The 24,697-nt window shown below is 32.9% G+C and overlaps 1 protein-coding gene across 4 annotated transcripts in view; it reads right to left on the reverse strand.

Annotated features, from left to right (window-relative positions):
* Positions 1-4,368: 4,368 nt before the first annotated feature.
* fgf12b (fibroblast growth factor 12b) overlaps positions 4,369-24,697 on the reverse strand; it is a 56,465-nt gene continuing 36,136 nt past the window's right edge. For 3 of the 4 annotated variants that reach the window (XM_051129511.1, XM_051129509.1, XM_051129510.1), the window contains exons 2-5: positions 20,715-20,825; positions 14,607-14,710; positions 8,959-9,157; positions 4,369-6,408 (exon numbers count right to left, since the gene is read on the reverse strand). In XM_051129511.1, the coding sequence (XP_050985468.1) occupies positions 6,278-6,408; positions 8,959-9,157; positions 14,607-14,710; positions 20,715-20,825 (545 nt within the window). In that variant the 3' untranslated portion in view covers positions 4,369-6,277. Of the gene's footprint in view, positions 6,409-8,958; positions 9,158-14,606; positions 14,711-20,714; positions 20,826-22,644; positions 23,365-24,697 lie in introns of those variants that run through there. The other variant, XM_051129507.1, reaches the window with a different exon arrangement.

The following is a 24,697-nucleotide window of genomic DNA, read 5'->3' on the forward strand; positions in this document are numbered from 1 at the left end:
TATAAAACAGTGTTTTTGCAGTTAAAAATAATCAGATTTAACATCTCTAGCACCTGAAATACTGGCATGTGAAAACATTGCTTCAAATAAAGCGTGAACACAGGTGAAATCTGTGTGAGTCTTCAGGAATCCTCTGGAGAAGTTTTGCTTGAAGAGTAGAAAAGTGTCTCATGCAAACATCTGTCATTAGCTCTGAGCTTTCAGAATAGACCAGCTGCTAATTTTAGCTGGATGTGAGAGGATTTAGTTTGCATTTCAAGCACCGTCAAGACGAACACATCAGCCTTTAAAGCCTCTGGTGTTGAAGAGAAGAAAGGCTTCATTTAAAGCTTCTCCGTGAATCTGCTCCTCTGTGATTTTATAATTATTTAGCCTTCAGAATGTAAAACCTCCAGGAAACCGATTAGTCACACTGTTACGACACCGACAGCATCATTTCAGCGAAAACTCCGACTCACATAACCTATAAACTTAAACCAAACCACCGAAATAGTATAAAATTCTGTAAAAAAAAAAAAAAAAGGTTTTAAAATATTAATATGTTTTATTAAAGTTTGTGAAAGTAAAATATATAAATACTTTAAGTACACTACTGTTCCAAAATAGTTGGGTCAGTGAGATTTTTTTTTTTTTAAATGAATTATTATATTCATCAACGATGCATTAATTTGATCAAAAGTGACATTTATAATGAACTTTTGACCTTTCTATTCATCAAATAATCCTGAAGCCTGATCAACACAAATTAACTATGGTTTTATATACTAAAAACTATAAACCACAGCCTTAATAGTTTGATGTTTTGTACTTTTTAAAATAAAAAGAAAATCTGAAAAAAAGATTTGCCATATGCGCCCTAAAGTTCCGTTCTGAATCAAATGATTCGCAAACCGGTTAAGAAGTTTCGATCTTAATCAAATGATTCGCGATCCGCGCTCTGAAGTTCCAATCTGAATCAAAAGATTCGCAAACCCGCTCCAATGTTCCGATCTGAATCAAATGATTCACGATTCGTGCTCTGAACTTTCAATCTGAATCGAATCATTTGAAATACATTTAATTTAATTAAAAAAAAAAAAAAAAAAAATGTATTGTATTTATTTTATGAAGTCATTAAACAAACCATATTCTATTCTATTCTATTCTAAATCTAAACATGAATAAAAACTTAAAGAATAAAAATGAATTAAAATATAAAAAAAAAGTTTTTATTGTATTTATTTTAAATTTTAAAAAATTGTAAAAAAAAAATCAAATCGGAACTTTGGAGCGGGTTCGCTAATCTTTTGATTCAAATGATTACTGTTATTACCGTTTTTACTGTATTTTTCATCAGATAAATGCAGCCTTGATGAGCAGAAGAGACATATTTCAAAAACATTAAAAAACACAACCTTTTTTTAACAAACATTTCCTGTTTTTAGCATAAATTTCACAGGATATATTTACGTCTAACTTTTTCTTCTGTCTTGTGTAAAGCTTTTGAGGACTAAGACATGACAGATTTCAGACACAGGCATCAGTGAGCATGAACACAACTCACCCTATGCTTTATTTATTTACCAAAACCAAAAATACCTTTCAAAAAGCTTTCACGTTCGGCTGGTCACTCATCTGTCTGTAAACACTGAACAGACTCCACAAAAAAAAAAAAAAACCAGAGCACCCTATATTTACATCTTTTAAAGTACGGTAACTACAACTACAAAGTTGTAATAATCATTGTAATTCTGTGAGAAGTTCACACTACAATTATAGCGAAGAAGATATGTGACCCTGGACCACAAAACCAGTCATAAGTAGCACAGGCATATTTGTAGCAATAGCCAACAATACATTGTATCAAAATTATTTTTCTTTTATGTCAAAAATCATTAAGATATTTAGTAAAGTTACTTTGTAAATTTCCTAGTGTAAATAAATCAAAACTTAATTTTTCATTCATAATATGCATTGCTAAGAACTTCATTTGGACAACTTTAAAGGTGATTTTCTCAATATTTAGATTTTTTCGCACCCTCAGATTCCAGATTTTCAAATAGTTGTATCTTGGCCATTATAACAAACCATACATCAATGGAAAGCTTATTTATTCAATTTTCAGATAAAGTATAAATCTTAGTTTTAAAAAATTGACTCTTATGACTGATTTTGTGGTCCAAGGTCACCGGAATCACTCACAGAACGATTTTCCTTGCTGATAAACAATGAAAACATAGACAGCCTTCATAGCATAAAGAGGTCGAGCATTTAAAGCACAGAAAACAAAACGAGCTTATAATAAACAGGTTTTCGTGCACTGGTATGGATGCGACTGTATCGTATCCACCTTATTCTTTAACTTGGAAGTAAGAAAATGGGTGAGACTTCTGTTCATTATCCGCTATAGGGAAAACTTTGCACTGCAAACCAGTGTATTAATAATTATAATACATTAAAATAATATGGTAAGCAAAATGAGCAGTTTTGTACAGCTAAAAATAGCTGGATGCGGATGTGACCAGAAGCCAGACCTGTAAAATTTAGTCATAAGTAGCAAGGGTATATTTGTGGAATTTTTTTTATCAGTGACGGAAAAATCGGAAGGCCATCCGTCATTTTGACAGATTACACTGAGGGTGATCTATTGTAGATTGTAGCTGTAATTCTCAACCCTGTCCAGTTGGTGGCGAGTGCGCTCCAGTCCGGCAGCAGAGCAGGGGATCCAGAACAAAAATGAAACTGTCACAAATGTTTTCCTATGCTTTTGATTACACACAGACGAGTACACAGAAACTAGAACGATCTGTCACGCCACATTAAAGGTATATTTACACATTAAACGGTATTTAATGCTTGAATTTCCTAATAAAATGGACAGAATTTGAAATCTGAGACTTTCTTTCATATCAAAAGTAATACAAAGTCTAGCCTATTGCTATTTATTGGAAGGAAGATGCACTACGCACTGTTCATCAACTGAAAACAGCATAGACCAAAAGACTGATTGTGATTTAAGAATCCATATTGGTTCATTAAAATGAGAATCTATTAAAATCGATATTTAATATTTAAATTTTTACCAAGCGTATTTTGTTGTTTTTAAACACTACAGTGTCGTCCTGTAGATTCATGATTGAAAGTGAAAATGTGAACAAAAATAATGTGTTATTCTAATTAAAATATGAAAATTAAAATGATGGGTAATAATAGATTATGACATAATTTTTAAGACCCTGTCCGTCAAAATGATGAACAATGTTAAAGTCCAATGCAACCTCTGATTTGTAGCAATAGCCAACAATACATTGTATGGGTCAAAATGATTGATTTTTCTTTTATGCCACAAATCATTAGGATAATATACATTTCTAAATTTCCTACCATAAATATATCAAAACTTTTTGATTAGTAATATGCATTGCTAAGAACTTCATTTGGACAACTTTAAAGATGATTTTCTTAGTATATATATATATATTTTTTTTTTTGCACCCTCCAGATTCCAGATTTTCAAATAGTTGCCTCTTGGGGTGGATAGTTATTGTTCTTGCATGATGTGAATGGGCCTTAACTAAAACAATACAGATAATATTTTTTAAAAAACTATTCTAATTCTATGAGAACGAGGTAATCCACACTTCCAAATATCATTGGAATCACTTTCAGGACGTTGATGCTTCGTATAAACACAATGTCCTTTAAAGTGTAGATATCGCTATAGTTATCGTTCTTGGTGTGAACGGGCCTTTACTATAACTATAAATTTGTTAATAATCATTCTAACTTTACTAGAATATGGAAGTCCACGCTATAATGATAAAGAACCACGTAAAAACATTTAATAGCCAATCAGAATCCACCTGGCGTCAAATAGCTTGAGCATTACTTGGTGTGAACTTTGTAATCGCTGACAAAAATATGTAAGTGTTCTAATATTGAACAGTATTTGCCTTCTAAAACTTTTGGCCAACAGCAAGGCAGATTATGAGGATTTGGAAGAGATCTAAAGTACTAAACGTGTATTTATGCTGATGGCAGAAGAAACGCTGAAACCAGACCAGAGCTTTATCGTTTTTTATTTTTAAATGATATTTTCCTCCTGTGGCAGGTTTAATGCTTTATTCAGAACTCTTTACATTATGAACATGAACGTGTTCCGAATTAAGGTGCAAACATCAGCAAACACAAAAGAACTTCCCAGGTCAGCAGAAGATCATTTCAGCATGGCAATAATCAGAACATCTTCGATGAAAAACAGGCAGACATCTTTAGTAGTACGGTTCGTGACCTCTTTGTTTTCTCTCTCGTATCGCTAGCGGGACCCTGACCCTGACCTTTGACCCCCGGCCCCTCGTTGATGCTGGTGCAGCTCCACTAATGGAAGACTTCTCAGAAACCCAGCCGACGGCTGTTTGGCCTTTACGTCGATGGATCTGACCAATGAACAGGTCGATCGCATTTAAAGGGGAAGGAACCTGGACTCGAGTAACCAATCAGAAACGCACTGAGCTGAATCAGGGAACGTGGCTGTGCTCAGAACGGCATTCTAGCATACTATCCTCACTCTTTCCGCAGTATATAGTATGCATACTGTGCACAGTATGCAAATGTTCTTATGCACGGCAGGAGCTAAGACATCTACCTAAAGCTGAGCGGCTTATTTATACAGCACAGATTGTTTCAAAGCAGCTTCACAGTCATAAACAGGAAAACAACAGTGTTAATGTTGCAAAATGCAATTATGAAACAAATCTAATTTCAGCGTATTTAGTAATGCTAATACAATTTAATCCAATAACAGCATCAGTCTTGCAAAGTTCCAGTAGAACACTATCCCACAATGCAATGCATTCGACTTTCTATTTACAGCGTGAAAAACGAACTACACTTTTTTTAATGGATGCTTTACACAAAATTTACATGCATTTATTTCAGACATCTGCTGAATTAGACATGCAACATAGTGAAAAAAAATGTAGCACACTACTGTTGTGCACCATTTCACATACTATTTTTAAAAAAATATGAGGCAGTATTAAGTATATACTGTGCAGTAAACAGTACGCTAGCACTCCATTCTGAACACAGCCTGCGTTTTAACGGGGAGTGATTAAAAAAAAAAACACTGAGCGAAGGAAAGCCGGGGCAGTATATTCTCTGGCTTGAAGTGGTTTCGTCCAGTTTAGTTACTCAGAGGGCAGTCTGTGCTTTTGGCAGGATAAAAAACCCCGATCTCTCTGAGAGAGCGGTTTGAAAACAGGCGTACGGTGAAATGAGAGCAGACGGATCCGTTTACTGAATGCAAAATCTCAGATTGTGATTTTGAATACATTCGAAACACCACGGAAAAAGTTTTTTCCTCACTCCTTTCAAATAAAAGAGTTCTGTGTGGATGTTTGTAACATTCGCTGCGCCATTTACTGGCTCAGAAATCGTCATGATTATGACATCGTAACCATAAGCTCATTAACATATCTCCACCCACATTTACACATCAACACCTATTCAGCGGCCCGCCCCAATAAACGTTCACCAGTCGTAACAGTTCATTTACATAAACAAGTCTTAAAGGTACAGTAGCAAGCCTGTTTCAGACATTTTTGAACGTCGAGTAACATTATAAGAGGGGATTCAACGTAAAATGCTACAGAAGTGTGGAATATGACATTTGATACAGTGGAATGAGATGAAGCAGCTTCCGTTCCAGTCCGAGCCTATCAGCAGAGCATGTTCCTGAACCCTCCAGCCAATCCGAGAGCAGAGTTCACAAGCCCCCTCCCCCTCCCACCCAGAATAAAAAAACAGAGCAATGATTGGAGGACACAATCGATGAGAACATTCGATATTAATGAGGTGAGCGACGTATAGCGGTGAGTGAAAGTGCTTTTGGCATTCATAAATCAACGTGTGATCATCGAACATGGCTTTAAAGCTCAGACTCCCGAAAGAAAACACCCTCACGCGTCTCCACGAGCACGTGACGCGAACAGACTCTTGCCAGACTTTGCATAAAATGTAAAATCATGTCCTGATTTTTTTCAGAGACTCCTAAAATATTTTCACAGGCAAGATTCAGCTTTTTTAATATGTTGTTTTTTTTTTTTTATCATGTTACGTCGTTAATTTTTGTTTCGGTTGATGTTTGTCGATGCTGAAATTGCTGTTGTTTGTTCGGGTGTAAGAAAGCATTCAGCTCCAGGGGTCACCATATGTGTGTGTGTGTGTGTGTGTGTGTGTGTGTGTGAGTGTGTATGTGTGTGTACATTTACAGGTCAGTGTGTATGCGTGTGTGTGGCTATGAGCCTTCATGATCGGTAGAGTCCTGGTTGATCTCTTTCCTGGTGCCCATAGTGGGAGTTCCTGAGTTTTTCCTGGACCGTTGCTTCTCGTCAATATCATGCAGCGACGGCTCCTTATACATACACACTGACACACAGAGAGACAAATATATACAAAACATCATTATTAAACAGCAGTGATTTTTGCAACTAGTGATGCATTAATATAGTGTGATTCAAACATATGAGAGAAAAAAAACTCAATTTGTGCATTATTCACTATCTGAATTTTTCATTACAAATTACCAGTATTAAGATGAAAAAGTGAAAAATCTACATGAATTTGCATCTGCATGAATATAAATATATATATGAAAAATTCAGTTTGTGAATAATGCAATATATACACTACCGTTCAAAAGTTTGGGGTCAGTACATTTTTATTGTTTCTTTTCTTTTTTTTCTTTTTTTTAAGAAATTAATACTTTTATTCACCAAGGATGTATTAAGTTAATAATTAAAAGTTTATTAAAAGTTAATAATAAATAATTTACATTGTTATAAAATATTTAGATTTTGAATAAACACTGTACTTTTTAAACTTGTTATTCATGAAAGAATCCTGAAAAAAAAAAAAAAAAAAAAAAAAAAAAAATCACAGGTTCCAAAAAATATTTGGCAGCACAACTGTTGATATTATCCAACATTGATCATTCTAATAATAAATCTGCATATTAGAATGATTTCTGAAGGATCATGTGACACTTAAGACTGCAGTAACAGCTGATAAAAATTCAGCTTTTCATCACAGGAATAAATTCTATTTTAAAGTATGTTAAAATAAAAAACATTATTTTATATTGTAAAAACATTTTGCAATATTACTGTTTTTTTCTATATTTTTAATCAAATAAATGCAGCCTTGATGAGCATAAGAGACTTCTTTAAAGACTATTACAAGTCTTACTGACCCCAAACGTTTGAACAGTAGTGTACATATATATATATATATATGTGTGTGTGTGTGTGTGTGTGTGTGTGTGTGTGTCTGTGTCTGAGTGTATATGTATATATTTTGCATTATTCACTAACTGAATTTTTCATTACAAATTACATTTCATTACAAATCTAATATCTAATAACATACATCTATATATGTATATATATATGTATATATAGTGTGTGTGTATGTGTATGCATATTTGCATATTAGTCTGTACACACACACACACACATATATATATATATATATATGTGTGTGTGTGTGTGTGTGTGTGTGTAGAGTAAATTATATAGAATATTATGACAAATGTTGACAATTTATAGTATATCTATAGTATATAGTATAGTATAAAGAAGTAAAATACAGTAAAAATCTAGTTAACAAATAATAAATGTATGATTTTCACTCCTTATATTATATTAGATTTTCAACATTTATTTTATTTCAGCTTTATTCATAGGTTAAATATTTTACTAAAACACTTAAAATTCCAAATTGTATTTTATTGTTTACATTTTAAAACACCAATTAAAATTCCATACAAAGAACACTTCTGAGTAATGACAGTTGAATTCAGTTTGAATTTTAAATTGATTCATTAAAACAGTTTGAAATAACTACTTATGTAAATTATTTAAACTTTTCAAATATTTAAACATTTTTTTCAATTAAAGTTGAAAACAGAGACGTTCTTAACACATCTCAAGTGTACTCTCATAATTGTCAGGAAAATAAATAAATAAATAATAATAATAATAATAATAATTATATATATATATATATATATATAAGATTTGTAATGTTTTTTTAATGTTTAAGTCTCTTCTGGTCACCAAGCCTGCATTTATTTGATGCCAAGTACAACAAAAACAGTCAAATTTAGAAATATTTTTTACTATTTAAAATAACTGTTTCCTATTTGAATATATTTTAAAATGTAATTTATTTTGTGATTTCAAAGCTGAATTTTCAGCATCATTACTCCAGCCTTCAGTGTCATGTGATCCTTCAGAAATCATTCTAATATTCTGATTTGCTGCTCAAAAAACATGTATTATTATTATTATGTTGAAAACGGCAGAGTAGAATTGTTTCAGGTTTCTTTGATAAATAGAAAGTTCAGAAGAACAGCATTTATCTAAAAAAGAATTTTTTGTAACATTATAAATGCCTAAATGTAAAAGTATCCTTGCTAAATAAAAGTATTAATTTCTATAATTTCTATTTATCAAATAATCCTGAATGAAATGTACTCAGCTGTTTTAAATATTGATAATAATAACAATAATAAATGTTTCTTTAACAGCAAATCAGCATATTAGAATGATTTCTGAAGGATCATGTGACACTTAAGACTGGAGTAATGATGCTGAAAATTCAGCTTTGATCACAGAAATAAATTACATTTTACAATATATTCAAATAGAAAGCAGTTATTTTAAATAGTAAAAATATTTCACAATATTACTGCTTTTGCTGTATTTTGGATCAAATAAATGTAGGCTTGGTGAGCAGAAGACACTTCTTTAAAAAACATTAGTATATGCTTATAGGAATTAAGTACATTGTACATATTTTTTGATGTAGATACATAGCAGTAAAGGCCACCTAATATAAAGTGGGCCCGAATATACAGTAAATATTTCATGCATCGCCCAGCCCTACTTATGCACGCGCATGTGTGTGTGTCCTCACCTTCAATGGGTCTGGGCACGAAGTGTGAACACGGTTTAGTTTTCTTGACCCGGTTTCCCTTCATGATGAGTCCTTCTTTATTGAGTCCGAGGAACCAGGCGCGTCCGCTCTCATGTTGGCGGTACAGCGTGGACGAGTAGATCACGTAATAATTCTCAAACACGCTCTCCTTAAACTTACACTCCGCTGTGAACACTTCCTACACACAGACAGAAACAGAGAGATAATAGAGATGTTAAAACACAATTACAGCTCTCAGGTGTGTGTGTGTGTGTGTGTGTGTGTGTGTGTGTCTTTATAGAGTCTTTGTCCCAGTTTCTTTATAAAGTCTTTTGCATGCACAGGTGGGGAAGGTGGAGACGGCCATCAACCAGAGCAGAAACCACCTCAGGTGAACAAACACACACACACACATTTGGCACAATTAGCATTTTGTATATATTACATACAGTGGGGTATAAAAACCTGAGACCACCAGTGAAAATGCTTATGTTTTGCATTGGAAATGTAATAAATCATTTTCATTACAAATTACAAATTCATTAGAAATCAGAATAACAATGTAAGTGAAACATTAAACTGAAAATGCATATCATTTGAGAATGTACTTCAACAGTAGCAAGAAAAATCACTAAATATTATGGACGTTTTATGTGTTTTTAAATTTATAATATTTGATTTTACATCAATTTTAAAATTTTTAGACAACAGAGCTTGAGTAAAACAAGGTTTGTACTAAATATACAATTCAAGATACTTATGATTATTTTAAGTATCTAGATTACTTATTATTTATTATTATTAGACACTAAATTACACACATACACCCTGAAAACACAAATTTATGAAGCAGTTATTTTTGTTTTTAAAAACATATGTTTGTAGTAAGTACGTACAAGCGTTTATACACAATATGTACAAATATCCACTAGTCAGAAGTATTTGAACTGATATAAGATTTTTAATGTTTTTTAAAGAAGTCTCTTCTGCTCATCAAGCCTGCATTTATTTGATCCAAAGCACAGCAAAAACAGTAAAAAAAAAAAAAAAATTTACTATTCAAAAGAACGTTTTTCTATTTGAATATATTTTGAAATGTAATTTATTCCTGTGATCAAACCTGAATTTTCGGCATCATTGTCACATGATCCTTCAGAAAGCATTCTAATATGCTGATTTGCTGCTCAAGAATTTTTTATTATTATTATTATTAATATTTAAATTAATAATTTTTAGGATTCTTTGATGAATAGAAAGATACAAAGATCAGCATTTATCTGAAATAAAAAGCTTTTGTAACATTATACACTATACCATTCAAAAGCTTGGAGTCAATTTTTTATTTTTTACTTTTTTGGGAAAGAAATTATAGAAATATATACTTTTATTTAACAAGGATGCTTTAATTTGATCAAAAGCGATGATAAAGACATTTATAATGTTACAAAAGATTTCTATTTCAGATAAATGCTGTTCTTCTGAACTTTCTATTCATCAAAGAAACCTGAAAAAATTCTACTCAGCTGCTTTCAACATAATAATAACAATAAATGTTTTTTGAGCAGCAAATCAGAATATTATAATGATTTCTGAAGGATCATGTGACTGGAGTAATGATGCTAAAAATTCAGCTTTGAAATCACAGGAATAAATTGCATTTTAAAATATATTCAAATAGAAAGAAGTTATTTTAAATAGTAAAAAAATTGTAAAAATTGTACTGTTTTTGCTGTACTTTAAATCAAATAAATGCAGGCTTGTTGAGGAGAAGAGACTTCTTTAAAATCTTACTGTTTAAAAACCTTTGACTGGTAGTGTATTTTATATAATTTTTTCCACAATATTTAACTGGTAGTGTATATTTATCCTAAAACCCATCAATACATGTTAATAACATATATAATATATCAGTATTGTAATGCAATTTAAAAAATGTATAGATTTTTGTATATACTACATGATGTTGTTAAAGTTGCATATATAAATAAAAATATGTTGCTGACATATATGGTTGCTGCATATAATGCCAAAACATCATATAGATATTATTAACATATGCACATTTTACAATGGGGATTTTATATATGTTATAAACTTATATCTTGATCTACCCAGAGAATATACTTCGTAAAAAATATATTTTACCTTACAGGTAACATAAATTGACAATATCACTTTTAAAATAGAGCAATATATGTCATATATTATATTTATGGATGTCTAAGTATCGTAAAGTTATATTTACCACAGGCCTTATTTTACTCATGAATTGAAATTAGGTTTCTGTGTTTTCACATCATGGCTGCAGCACTATGTTTTAAAATTTAAATGCTAAAACTGTTTATTCTCAGGTATGTGTTTGTTTCTCATATATTCAACGCAGGCTCAAACTTTTGAACCCTACTGTATTTTACACACACGCACACACACATACAGAAGTAAAGGAGATGTGCTCTCTTTGCCATCTCAGCACCTCAAACCACTTTAGCAGATTAAACGTCACCACTAAATAACGAGTAGAAAACCTCTCACACATATACAACCCTGATCTACAACATCCAGACAATAAAACTGCTGAACACACTCAGTAAAATATAATACACACACAAATTACAACACCACCAGTCTGAGTGGTGATATTTGTGTGTTTACAAATGAATGGAAGGCAATTCACAAATATGAATCATAAACTAAAATTAAAAATAAAATAAAAACATAAAAATGATGTGATCGGCGGAAGTTATCAAATAGTAATTTGAGTGTAAAACTGAAAGATGTTTCATGCATATGAATCAAAATACATTTATAGATTAATTTTGCATTTGCAAAACCAATTTAATGACAAATGAATTTTGTGGAACTTGCATTCATTTAAAACAAATATCTCCCCATGCCAAAATACCAGGGCTGTTAAATGATTCATCATGATTAATCGCATGCAAAATAAAAGTTTGTGTTTACATATATACACACACAGATGCATGTACACTGTAAAAAAACAAACAAACAAAAAAAAAAACAATTTGTTGAGTCAACTTAAAATAATTTGTTACCCTGCTGCCTTAAAATTTTAAATTCAGTCAACTCAAATAAGTGTTGTCAACGTGAAATGTTATGTTTTACCAAGAGAAAACTTATATTTGATATTTGAGTTGACTAAACAAAAAAAATTGGTTTGTTAAACTTAAAAGCTGGGCTTGTTACCTAGCTGGCTTAAAATTTTAAGTTGAATGAACTCAAATATTTAAGTTGTCACTTAATACAACTTTTTCAAGTTGACTGAACTTAAAATTTCAAGACAGCCAGGAAACAAATTATTTCAAGTTGACTCAACAAATCGTTTTTTCCAGTGTACATATTTAAGAAAAAAATATTATAACATATGTTATATGTATGTTAAATAATATAAAGTATATGTTATAATAAACACAAGCTTTTATTTTGCATGCGATTAACCACGATTAATCATTTGACAGCCCTACAAAATATACTGTAAAGGTTTTTACCAGTTTCAACTTAAAAACTTAAGTTTAGCAGCTGCCTTAAAATTTTAAGTTAAATCAACTTAAAAGTACGAGTCATTTAAACTTATTTTATTGTAGTTGAAATGACTTGTACTTTTAAGTTGATTTAAGTTTTGAAACTGGAGAATTCTTTTTACAGTTTTCTATTTTTTACACAGTTTTGTGCATATATGAAAAGTTCACATATATGTTCTTATATCACAAAACTGCTGAATTCTTCATAAAACTCAACATCACTTAATAATATCACAGCTGCATTATTACCTTGTTGCCCATTCATTTTCAATCATCAATTATTTCTTGCATACACACTTACTGCATTACAACATTCACAAACACAAACACACACCCACAAAGAAACACACACGCACACATTGACTGTCACACTTTGCCAGAAGTTCATTATCACACTAAAACTGAGTTAATTAACACTTTCTCACCCCAAAGATAGAACAACATCCAGAACAGCTGATCCTGACACACACAGACATGTGTAATGTTACATAACTCTCAATATAAACTTTCATAAATATGCATTTCTATAAGTTCAGCTTCTATGAGTCATACAGTATAAAAGATCAATCTGCAGTTGCACAACAATGACGCAGACATTTCATCAATTTATTATAATATGTTTTGAAACAAACTTGAAAACACTTGTTTTTTCCCCATAGTTTGTGCTGATGTTGAGATCAGATCTGCCAAATTCTGTAAAATGAATTTAAATATGGCAAAAAATCAAATAAACGAAGCTGAGATGCTGAAAGCATCATCAAATCACATGAAATATTTACTAAATGAACAGAAAATGTGCAGAACTTTGTAAAATGACAGCTATTTGAACTCTGAGACCCTTTCTTTCTTGTGGACCGGGCTGGTCCTAAAATTTTTGCAATGGAGATTTTAAATGCCATTTTTACTTACAGTTGAGTCATGAGAGCGGCCCATACTGTCGCCATGAGATTTAAAGTCCTTTCACACTGTTCACAGCAGTGTGTGTGTCTAAAAACACGTTACACCGCTTGCTTTCTTTGTGAATCAATGTAGTTCAGGAGCTACACTTGAAATTTTAATAGAACAAGTCTGTGAATTATGAATGTAGACAGGAGCAGAGACTCACTCTCTCCATCACATGACTGCCGCATCCAGAACCTTCTCGCTGTTGTGTTTTTTTAGACTACATGAGAGAAAGCTAGCATTAAATTCCTTTTTTGACTTGTATTTTCTGCACTGAACACACCCAGAAACATAAAAGCTCAACACCACAAGAAACCACAGGAGCATCACTACAAAAACATGAAGGCAAAATCTGAACTATTCTTTAATTTTAAACCATTTTTATCCATATTTACACTGAGTATTTTACTCAGTTTCCAGCATTTCAAATGCAAATGTTTTTGCTGACCCACCACTATGCATTGTTATAGATATAGCACAAAGGACAAAACCTGCAAAAATTAAAAATAAATAAATAAATGCATATGAAAGCAAATGCATGTGGGCATAAATAAATATAATAATAGATGCATTTAAAAAATACATTAAAAAATAAAAATACATTTTAAAATAATAAAAACAAACACTGAACATTTTATCAAGTCATTTATTACTTTAATTTCCTGTTGTAACATGTATTTATTCATTTAAATACTTTTTTTCATTTTTGCAGGTTTGGTTCTCCATGTGAAAACAGCTGTTGGCATAAATTAAATGTCAATCATTTTTATCACAATATTGAAGCTCTGACTTCCAAAAAATCCAATAAAACACAAACCACACCTCCTCAATACACACAATATATTAACACACATGATATTACACACTTCAACCTGTAAAAAACACATCAAAACACACAACATCACAACCGTGACACAATCACAGTCTTACCTGCTTTCCAAAACACACACACACACTCACATACTCACAAACACACAACAGAAAATACACGCACTACACCAAAATTGTGTAATAGTACATACCCCGACAAACGCTACAGAGAAAAGAAACAAAACAGATTGTATGATCACATGAAAAGCGGTGAATTTCAGATAAAGCAGACATGATGCACACACACATACAGACACCACACACACACACACACAGATGTGAGGAGAGTTTTCTTACCGAGGAGAAAAGGAAACCCTCTCCATTCATGGCCACGTAGAGTCCGGCCTTCACGCCCTGTATCGCCACGACCCGCAAACCCACCGGGATCAGATTAAACAGAGCTGAAACACAACAACACCAACATCTTACTGCTCTGATGCAGCTCTTTTATAGCTCAGGAGACTTAGTGGAGTTTACAGTTACGTTCCATCTAGAGTCAGTTTTGTCTGAAATTTTCTCAGTAGACGTAGTATTTTGGCTGATAACAATATTTGGTTGTGTGCCATTCAGAATTTAATTGAGAATTCCTTTTAAATTAATTAATTTGCACTAAGGCAGCAAACAGGATCCAGAATTACACACTGAATTAAAATTTAAACTTAACAGCAAAATTCAAATTTGAAATTCAAAATTCAGAACAATAGATAGAACAATAGATAAAATGATAGATCGATAGAACGATAGAACGATAGAACGACAGAACGATAGAACGATAGAACGATAGATAGATAGATAGATAGATAGATAGATAGATAGATCTTACAATTCAAATTTAAACATAACAGCAATATTCGAAATACGATTTGGAATTCAAAATTCAGATAGAACAATAGATAGAACAATAGATAGAACAATAGATAGAATGATAGATAGAACGATAGATAGAATGATAGAATGATAGATAGATAGATAGATAGATAGATAGATAGATAGATAGATAGATAGATAGATAGATAGATAGATAGATAGATAGATAGATAGAAAAACAGAATGCAGAATTACAATGCAAATTTAAACGTAACAGCAAAATTCGAAATACGATTTGGAATTCAAAATTCAGATAGAACGATAGATAGAACGGTAGAACAATAGATAGAATGATAGATAGAACAATAGATAGATAGAACGATAGAATGATAGAACGATAGAACGATAGATAGATAGATAGATAGATAGATAGATAGATAGATAGATCTTACAATTCAAATTTAAACATAACAGCAATATTCGAAATACGATTTGGAATTCAAAATTCAGATAGAACAATAGATAGAACAATAGATAGAACAATAGATAGAATGATAGATAGAACGATAGATAGAATGATAGAATGATAGATAGATAGATAGATAGATAGATAGATAGATAGATAGATAGATAGAAAAACAGAATGCAGAATTACAATGCAAATTTAAACGTAACAGCAAAATTCGAAATACGATTTGGAATTCAAAATTCAGATAGAACGATAGATAGAACGGTAGAACAATAGATAGAATGATAGATAGAACAATAGATAGATAGAACGATAGAATGATAGAACGATAGAACGATAGATAGATAGATAGATAGATAGATAGATAGATAGATAGATAGATAGATCTTACAATTCAAATTTAAACATAACAGCAATATTCGAAATACGATTTGGAATTCAAAATTCAGATAGAACGATAGATAGAACGGTAGAACAATAGATAGAATGATAGATAGAACAATAGATAGATAGAACGATAGAATGATAGAACGATAGAACGATAGATAGATAGATAGATAGATAGATAGATAGATAGATAGATAGATAGATAGATAGATAGATCTTACAATTCAAATTTAAACATAACAGCAATATTCGAAATACGATTTGGAATTCAAAATTCAGATAGAACAATAGATAGAACAATAGATAGAACAATAGATAGAATGATAGATAGAACGATAGATAGAATGATAGAATGATAGATAGATAGATAGATAGATAGATAGATAGATAGATAGAAAAACAGAATGCAGAATTACAATGCAAATTTAAACGTAACAGCAAAATTCGAAATACGATTTGGAATTCAAAATTCAGATAGAACGATAGATAGAACGGTAGAACAATAGATAGAATGATAGATAGAACAATAGATAGATAGAACGATAGAATGATAGAACGATAGAACGATAGATAGATAGATAGATAGGTAGATAGATAGATAGATAGATAGATAGATAGATCGATCTTACAATTCAAATTTAAACATAACAGCAATATTCGAATTTGCAATTCAATCTTCAGATAGAACGGCAGCTAGAACGATAGATAGAACAATAGATAGAATGATAGATAGAATGATAGAAAGAGTGATAGATAGAATAGAAGGATAGAACGATAGAACGATAGATAGATAGATAGATAGATAGATAGATAGATAGATAGATAGATAAAATTATAGAACGATAGATGGATAGATAGATAGAACGATAGAAAGATAGAATGATAGATAGATAGATCTTACAATTCAAATTTAAACATAACAGCAATATTCGAATTTGGAATTCAAAATTCAGATAGAACGACAGATAGAATGATAGAATGATAAAATGAATGAATGGTAGAACGATAGATAGATAGACAGATAAAATTATAGAACGATAGATGGATAGATAGAACGATAGATAGATAAAATTATAGAACAGCAGATAGATAGATAGATAGATAGATAGATAGATAGATAGAACGATAGATAGATGAGAGAGAAATGAATCTACTGAGTGTCTAAGGACGGTTTCAAACACTCGTAACGCTGCTGCTGATTCAGTTCCAGTCCGTAAAAATCGACAGGAGGGAAAAAACCCAGAGGAGAGAAAAAACAGGAGCAGCGGAGGAGTGCAGCAGGATAACGGAGGGATGGAGGGGGAGGAGAGATCAGAGAACCAGAACAAGGGATGAGTGTGTTCGTGTGGGATTGAGAGCGGAATATGAGAGAGATTTCATGTTTACAGCGATATTCATGGCATGAGAAACATATGCTATACAACACAAACTCAATTCATGTGATAAAACAATTCAAAACAAATAGATTATCAGTCAAATGTTTGGAATGATGATGATTTTATAAAGTGTTTTTGAAAGAAGTCTCTTCTGCTCACCAAGCCTGTATTTATTTGATCAAAAATACAGTAAAACTGTGAAATATTATTGCAGTTTCAACTAACTGCTTTCAGTGTGAATATATTGTAAAATGTAATTTATTTCTGTGATCAAAGCTTTGAATTTTCAGCATCATTACTCCAGGCTTCAGTGTCACATGATCCTTCAGAAATCAGTCTAATATGCTGCTCAAGAAACATTTCTGCTGCTTTTATTGAGTGAGGATGCATGTTTTCATCATTGAAAATAACTGTTTCTTGAACAGCAAATCAGAATATTAGAATGATTTCTGAAGGATCATGTGACCTTGAAGACTGGAGTAATGATGCTGAAAATTCAGATTTGATCACAGAAATAATTTATATTTTACTATATATTCACTTAGAAAACACCTATTTAAATTGTAATAACATTTCACAGTTTTTACTGTATTTTGATCAAATAAACACAGCTAATGATTTCAGATGTTTGACCGACATTGACAGACATTTGAAGGAAACTTTTTCGCCCACATGAATACTGAACTTTGTTACTGTAAGCAAGAGAACGAGATGCTGAACAAAAATTTATGCAATTCGGTTTCTCTCTGCTTCAGCTTGTTCATCAGCTGTTTTTCATTTTGCTGGAAGCCGACCAGATTCTGACTGTATTGTATTTCAACTCTCTGATCAATATTCTCGCTTTAGATGAAAACATGTTTGCCCACAGTTGTTGAATAAATGTAATCATGTAATACAAGAATTCCCCATAGCTTAAAAACTACATGAGATGATAAAATGGGGTTTGCTGAAACTCCTAAACACCAAACTTATGCTATTTACTTTCTTACATACGCTCCTGGTTTCAACGATTGCATGTGAAAGTGCACAAAAAAGTCTTTGTGTTCATAATCTTTCATCAAATTGAGATGTTTCGCTCATGTTATCATATGCAAAGTGCATTTAATGTAGAGTATAACACAGAATCTGTCGTAAGACTGGAGGGCTGAACACAGTAATGTGTGTCTCACGTGTGTCACACAAAGACCCTGTGTCTAAGCCTGTTGGACTCGCTAATGTGACTTCAGCAGATAAGGAGGAAGGCTGTGTGATTCAAAAGCATCTCAGAGGAGATTCAAAACATGAGTGGGCACCTTCAAACCACTGAGAGAATACACGAGCTGGAAGAGAGATGGAACGCTCCAAAATCCTGAGCTTTAGAACTCAAACATCCCTCTCTAGCGCCCCGGGGAGATGAGCTCAGACATGCGTGTGTGTGCGTGTTCACGCTCACTAATGCATATGCAGATCTGAGAAATACTCGCAAACTGTGAGGTCAGGCGAGATCACACAAACGCACACGTGATGAGGGTTCTCTGCTCTAGCAAGAATACGTTCATGTCACCCCAAAATCAAAAGAAAGAAATGAAGCATTTTGAAAAACGTTTCGTTTAAATAATTAAAAAGAGAAATCATGTCTACTCCAGGAAAACCAAGATGTTTTGCATGGTGAAAAACGTCATACATACAAAAGTCATACGTTTAAAATGCATTTATTTTATACTAAGCATAGTTCAAGTCTATTAACATATTTACTGACATATCGCTCAAGACTTACTGATATAAAAAGTACTACTTGTGCACAATGCACATTTCACATTAAGCCTAAAATATGTTTTAATATCACTATTGATGAGGACTGTGTGATCTTTAAAAAACATCAGTCTTTAAATGCAAATTATTTAAAGTGTACCTACAGTAGTTGGACTTTAGCAGTACATCTGCACAACTAAAGTGCATTAAGTACAAAATTAGTTGTTCCAATTTAGCAGACTTTAAATATAACATTTTAGTATGCTAAAAGTACAATATGTTTAAATGTATTTGTACACTGTAAAAAAAATCCGTAAAAATTACGGTAAAAACGTCAGCTGTGGTTGCTAGAATTTTACCGAAAAAAATACAGTAGTAACGTTGTAGGTTTTATGGTTTAAATTCCATAACTGATGTAATGTTAACCAACATATGGAAGTATACCGAAATCTGTTTTGTACCTTAATACATTTGATAACCACCAAAAGCAGACAGTAATGAGAAAGTCACATGATAAACCGAAGCCAATCACAAGCAGCTTTTAAAAACTAACATATATATGTAGAAGGCGCACAGTGTCATTCACACAAACAGTAAACATGAAATAATACAATAAACATTCATTTAACAGCATTAGATGTAACATACAACCCTAATGTACAAAACTGATAAGAAAAAACTAAGAATAAAAGAACATAACATTTGAATTGTGAATGTCAATTTACGGTTATTCACTGTAAATGTTACGCTCTTTTTCCACTTCGAAAAGCGGTATACTACCGTAAAATTACACCCAATGTCCAATACAGTCATTTTTTACAGTGTAGTATACTTAGCATGAAGTAAGTGTAGTATACTTAGCATGAAGTAAATACATAGTATATATGTAGTAAATAATATATATATATATATATATATATTAGGGTTGTAATGCATCTGGCCTCATTTTTCTTAATGCAAAAAAAACCTGGAGTTTTTGATTAGAAAAAAAATGGAAATTTGGAGTCAGTAAAATGTTAAAATGCTCTTCTGCTCATCAAGGGCGCATTTATTTGTTCAAAAATACAGTAAAAACAGTAAAATCATGAAATATTATTAATATTTCAAATAATTGTTTTTTATGTGAATATCTAAAAAAAAATAAGTAATTTATTTCTGTGATCAAATCTGAATTTTCAACATCATTACTCCAGTCTTTAGCATCACATGATCCTTCAGAAATCATTCTAATATGCTGCTTCACTGCTCAAGAAACATTTCTGATTATTATCAATGATGAAAACAGTTGTGCTGCCCAATTTTTTTGTGGAAACTGTGATGCATTTTAATTTTCAGAATCCTTTGATGAATAGAAAGTTCAAAATAACAGCATTTATTTGACAGAAAGTTTTTGTAACATTATAAATGTCTTTACTGTCACTTTTGATCAATTCAATGCATCCCTGCTGAATAAAAATATTAATTTCTTTCAAAAAACACACTGACCCCAATGTTTTGAATGTTTTTATATGGAGTTCATATATACATAATATCTGCTGCAAGACCCTCCTAAATCCAAAGCAATCCCTTTTTGGATTTCAGAGCGCATCGGTTTCTGACACAGAGGACACTGGAAACAGAGAGAGAGAGACTTACTGTAGTCGCTGTTTTCATCTTTGGTCCCGCTGACGGTTCCGTCCGGTTGCATCTGCAAGTAGAAGCCCTGCTCGCTGAAGAGCCTGGTCACTATCCCCTTCAACTGAGGCTCTGAAACACACACAAGCACACACGTCACGAACACACAACTGCAAACCCTGCACCACCACACTCTTAGAAACATCTTCAATGCTTCTTAGTAGCACCTCAGGTTTCTGATTGAGCTAAATGGTCCTTTGGAGATTATAACGTAGCTGATGTTACATTTCAGGTTCTTCTGATCTGCTTATGAAGAACTAAACAACACAACATGTTGTTTATGAAACCTACAACCTTTCTTAAAACCTTTAAATAAACCACTCTAAACCAATCACACACACACACAAACAAGCACACGTTTTCAAAAGGATGGATGCATCATAATGCATGCTAAACTGTTATCATACAATGCTAAGTATTGTTCAAAATAAATTGATTAAAAAAGAAACCTGTCATGTTGCCGAAACAGCAAGTGCTATAACCAATTAAAATGTGTTAATTGTTTTAGTACCTAGATAATTACGTTAGTAAACCGGCTCCCCTTCTGCTCTGACATCTGTGACACTGTCTCACTCCCAGCATGTTTTCAAGTGTTTCGCCGTAATATTTAGTATTAAAAAGGTCACGCGCTATAAAAAGACCAATGAAATTTGAATTACAGACACACTTGTGCTATATTTCTCATTTTATAAGAGCTCAGTCGACCAGCATGAGCTGAGAGAGGAGAAAAAGCAGTCAAATATGATACAGTCATCATAAACAAACCAAACCAGCTTTAATACACATTTACATTACATTTACATTTAGTCATTTAGCAGACACTTTTATCCAAAGCGACAATGCAAGCCATCAAAATCAACAAAAAGAGTAATGATATGCAAGTGCTATGACAATTTTTTTTTTTGCTTTTTGTTAATTATATAATAAATAAAAAGAAAACAAATAGAATAGAAAAGAATAGAGAAAGCTATAGTGTTAGTTTTTTAGGTTTTTTTAAAGAAAACAAATAGAGTGCTAAAGAATATAATTAAATAGAGAATACTAAAGTTAGAAGGTCAAATAAAGAATAATACACGTTTAATCAATAACAGAATACTTTCTGTAACATTAAAAGCACTAATATGTGACAAACGCTGTAAAAATGAACTTGAATTGAATTAATTAGAAATTTAATTACAAATACACACCTGTAACTATTCAGAAAAAAGTAGCATGCTGCAGTTCAGGGTCAAACTTCATTATAACATTTATTAAAAAGCATCAAACATGTGGCATTATTTAATAAAATTTAATCATCATTGAAAAGAAAAGTTTAAAGTTTAAACTTAATACATATTTAAATACATCTGTATCTCTTATCATTTGTATGTGAAGTACATTCACTACCTGTTAATGCACTAATATTTATTTAACTATATTAATATCTAATATTGTATACCTTTATTAATATTTGAAAATGTTTAATGTGAACGTTATCAACAAAAAAGTCATATTCAATTAATAATGTAAACATTTTACATTTAATGTTTGTTTTTATTATATATAGGCCTAATATGTCTTTACATTTTATCTGACATTGCATATACACTATTAATATATTAAGGTGTTTATTGTAATCTGTCTATATCTATCCATCTATGTATGATTTGTATTTAATGTACATTAATTACTTGTTAAGCATTATCAATGTTGATGGAACCATTAACCAACCAAGTGATCCATAAACTGATCACGCAAAATCATAAGTGCAGTTACATAATGTAGCATAAACATTAACAAACTCTCAATCGCTGTTGTCCGCTCGCACAGGTGATCGTCACGCGAGTGTTTGTCTGGAGCTCCGCGCGCACAGGTGTGTGTGTGCGCGCGCGCGAGGTGTGAATGAACTGACCTGGTTTCCGGCGCACGGGTCGTTTTTTCCCGCTGCAGAATCGGACTTTACCGAAGAGTCCGAACAGGTGCCGTTCGCACAGGGAGCCTCGGCCGGAGGGCTCCTTACCGGGGCTGGAGCGGCGCTTACCGGACGCCGCTCGGTCACTGTTTGACTCGCGCGCCTGGCGTTTCTGTCGGATGAGCGAGCTGGCGATCGCCGCGGCCATCTCACGGGAGAGGGAGGGACGCGGGTCCGGTCGGTTCGGGGACGATCGTGCAGATTCGGTGCAGATTCACGGTGCGGACCACCGCGTCTCTCGTGCATGCAATGCATGCACCGGTGCATGAGCGATACCGACAGACCCGGTATTTCCAACCACGGAAAGCACTTAGAGTTACATAACCGCGCAATTAGACCACATAACAACACAGAGACCGTGCAAAAACGAGAGTCCCAACGAGAGCATGAGGAGCGTCCAAACGCGCTGCTGAAATGACGGGCGACGGATGAATGTCCGCTTCTTAACTTCTCATCAGTACGGTCCGGTTTGTCCTCCTCAACATGTTGATTTTAACAGCCCTCATCCCGTCTCCGTCCAAAGTCCGTTTCCAGCATCTATCCCAGATCCGGTGCGGGGAAAAGCCTTAGAAAATCCAATAGAGTGATTTTCAGCCTACAGATGCATCTTGTGTGATTCCAGCCGAGGAGATGAAGCTCAGAATGATGCTGAGGGAACGAGAGACAGGGAGGGGGGATAATGTGTGTGTGTGTGTGTGTGTGTGTGTGTGGTCTGATAGAAGGAGAGCGACTCGACTGGGAACAGAGGGGGGAGGTCAAAGCAACAGCTTTCCCGAAAAATGACACAGTCGCAGCGGGAGCACAAAGGCAGTCTAAACCAGAAACAAAACTTGGTGGACCAATATGGAGTTGTAAGTGGTGCATCTCCTCATCCTTGAGGTATGGAAGCTTGTTTTTTTCCCCCCTCTGAATTCCATTTTTGCATCTTACAATTCTGTTTTTCTTCCACCATGAAATAAAACGTATAACTGCGACGTTTTGCTGCATAATTGTGATTTTATATCTCGCAGTTCTGACTTTACCTCTGAATTCCAAGTTTGCATCTCATTCACTCTTTCTTCCACCACAAAATAAAACGTAAAATTGCGACTTTTTGTCTCACAATTCTGACTTTTTATCTCAAGTTTATTTCTCACAATTCTGACTTTTCCCTTTGAATTCCAAGTTTGCGTCTCGCCATGGGATAAAACATTAAAAATTATAATTCCGACTTATAAATCTCACAATTCTGACTTTTTCTTTGCAACTGTAAGGTTATATCTTATAATTCTCTCACAACTTTTTTTCTAATTGCGAGAAATTGATTCAGATTTGCAGGAAATAAACTGAGATATATAGTCAAAATTGTGAGACAAAAAGACGCAATTATACGTTTTGTTTCGTAGCGGAAGAAAAGAGAATTGTGAGATGCAAAAGTGGAATGAGGGAAAAGCCAGAATTGCGACAAATAAAATTTAGGTAGTCAGAATTACAAGATATGAACTCGAGATTTAAAGATAAATCTGAATTGTGAGACAAAAAAGTTGCAACTATACGTTTTATTTCGCGGTGGGGAAAAGAAAAACAGAATTGTGAGATGCAAACTTGGAATTTAGAGGAGAAGTTCAGAATTGCGAGAAATGAGATAAAGTCAGAATTGTGAGACAAAAAGTCGCAATTTATTTTGTGGTGGAAAAAACTAATGTGAGAGGCAAACTTGGAATTCAGAGGGAAAAGTCAGAATTGCGAGAAATAAACTCGAGATAAAAAAGTCAGAATTGTGAGACGAAAAATTGCAATTATACATTTCGTGGTGGAGAAAAAACTGAATTGCGAGACGCAAACTTGGAATTCAGAGGTAAAAGTTAGAATTGCGAGATATAAACTTAAAATATTAATAATAAAAAGTTATAATTGTGAGACAAAAAGTCGCAATTAAACGTTTTATTTGGTGGTGGGAAAAAAGAAAATAATCGTGAGATGCAAAACTGGGAATTCAAAGGGAAAAGCAAGA

Source organism: Labeo rohita, chromosome 15, assembly GCF_022985175.1.
Source record: "Labeo rohita strain BAU-BD-2019 chromosome 15, IGBB_LRoh.1.0, whole genome shotgun sequence".
NCBI lineage: Eukaryota > Metazoa > Chordata > Actinopteri > Cypriniformes > Cyprinidae > Labeo > Labeo rohita.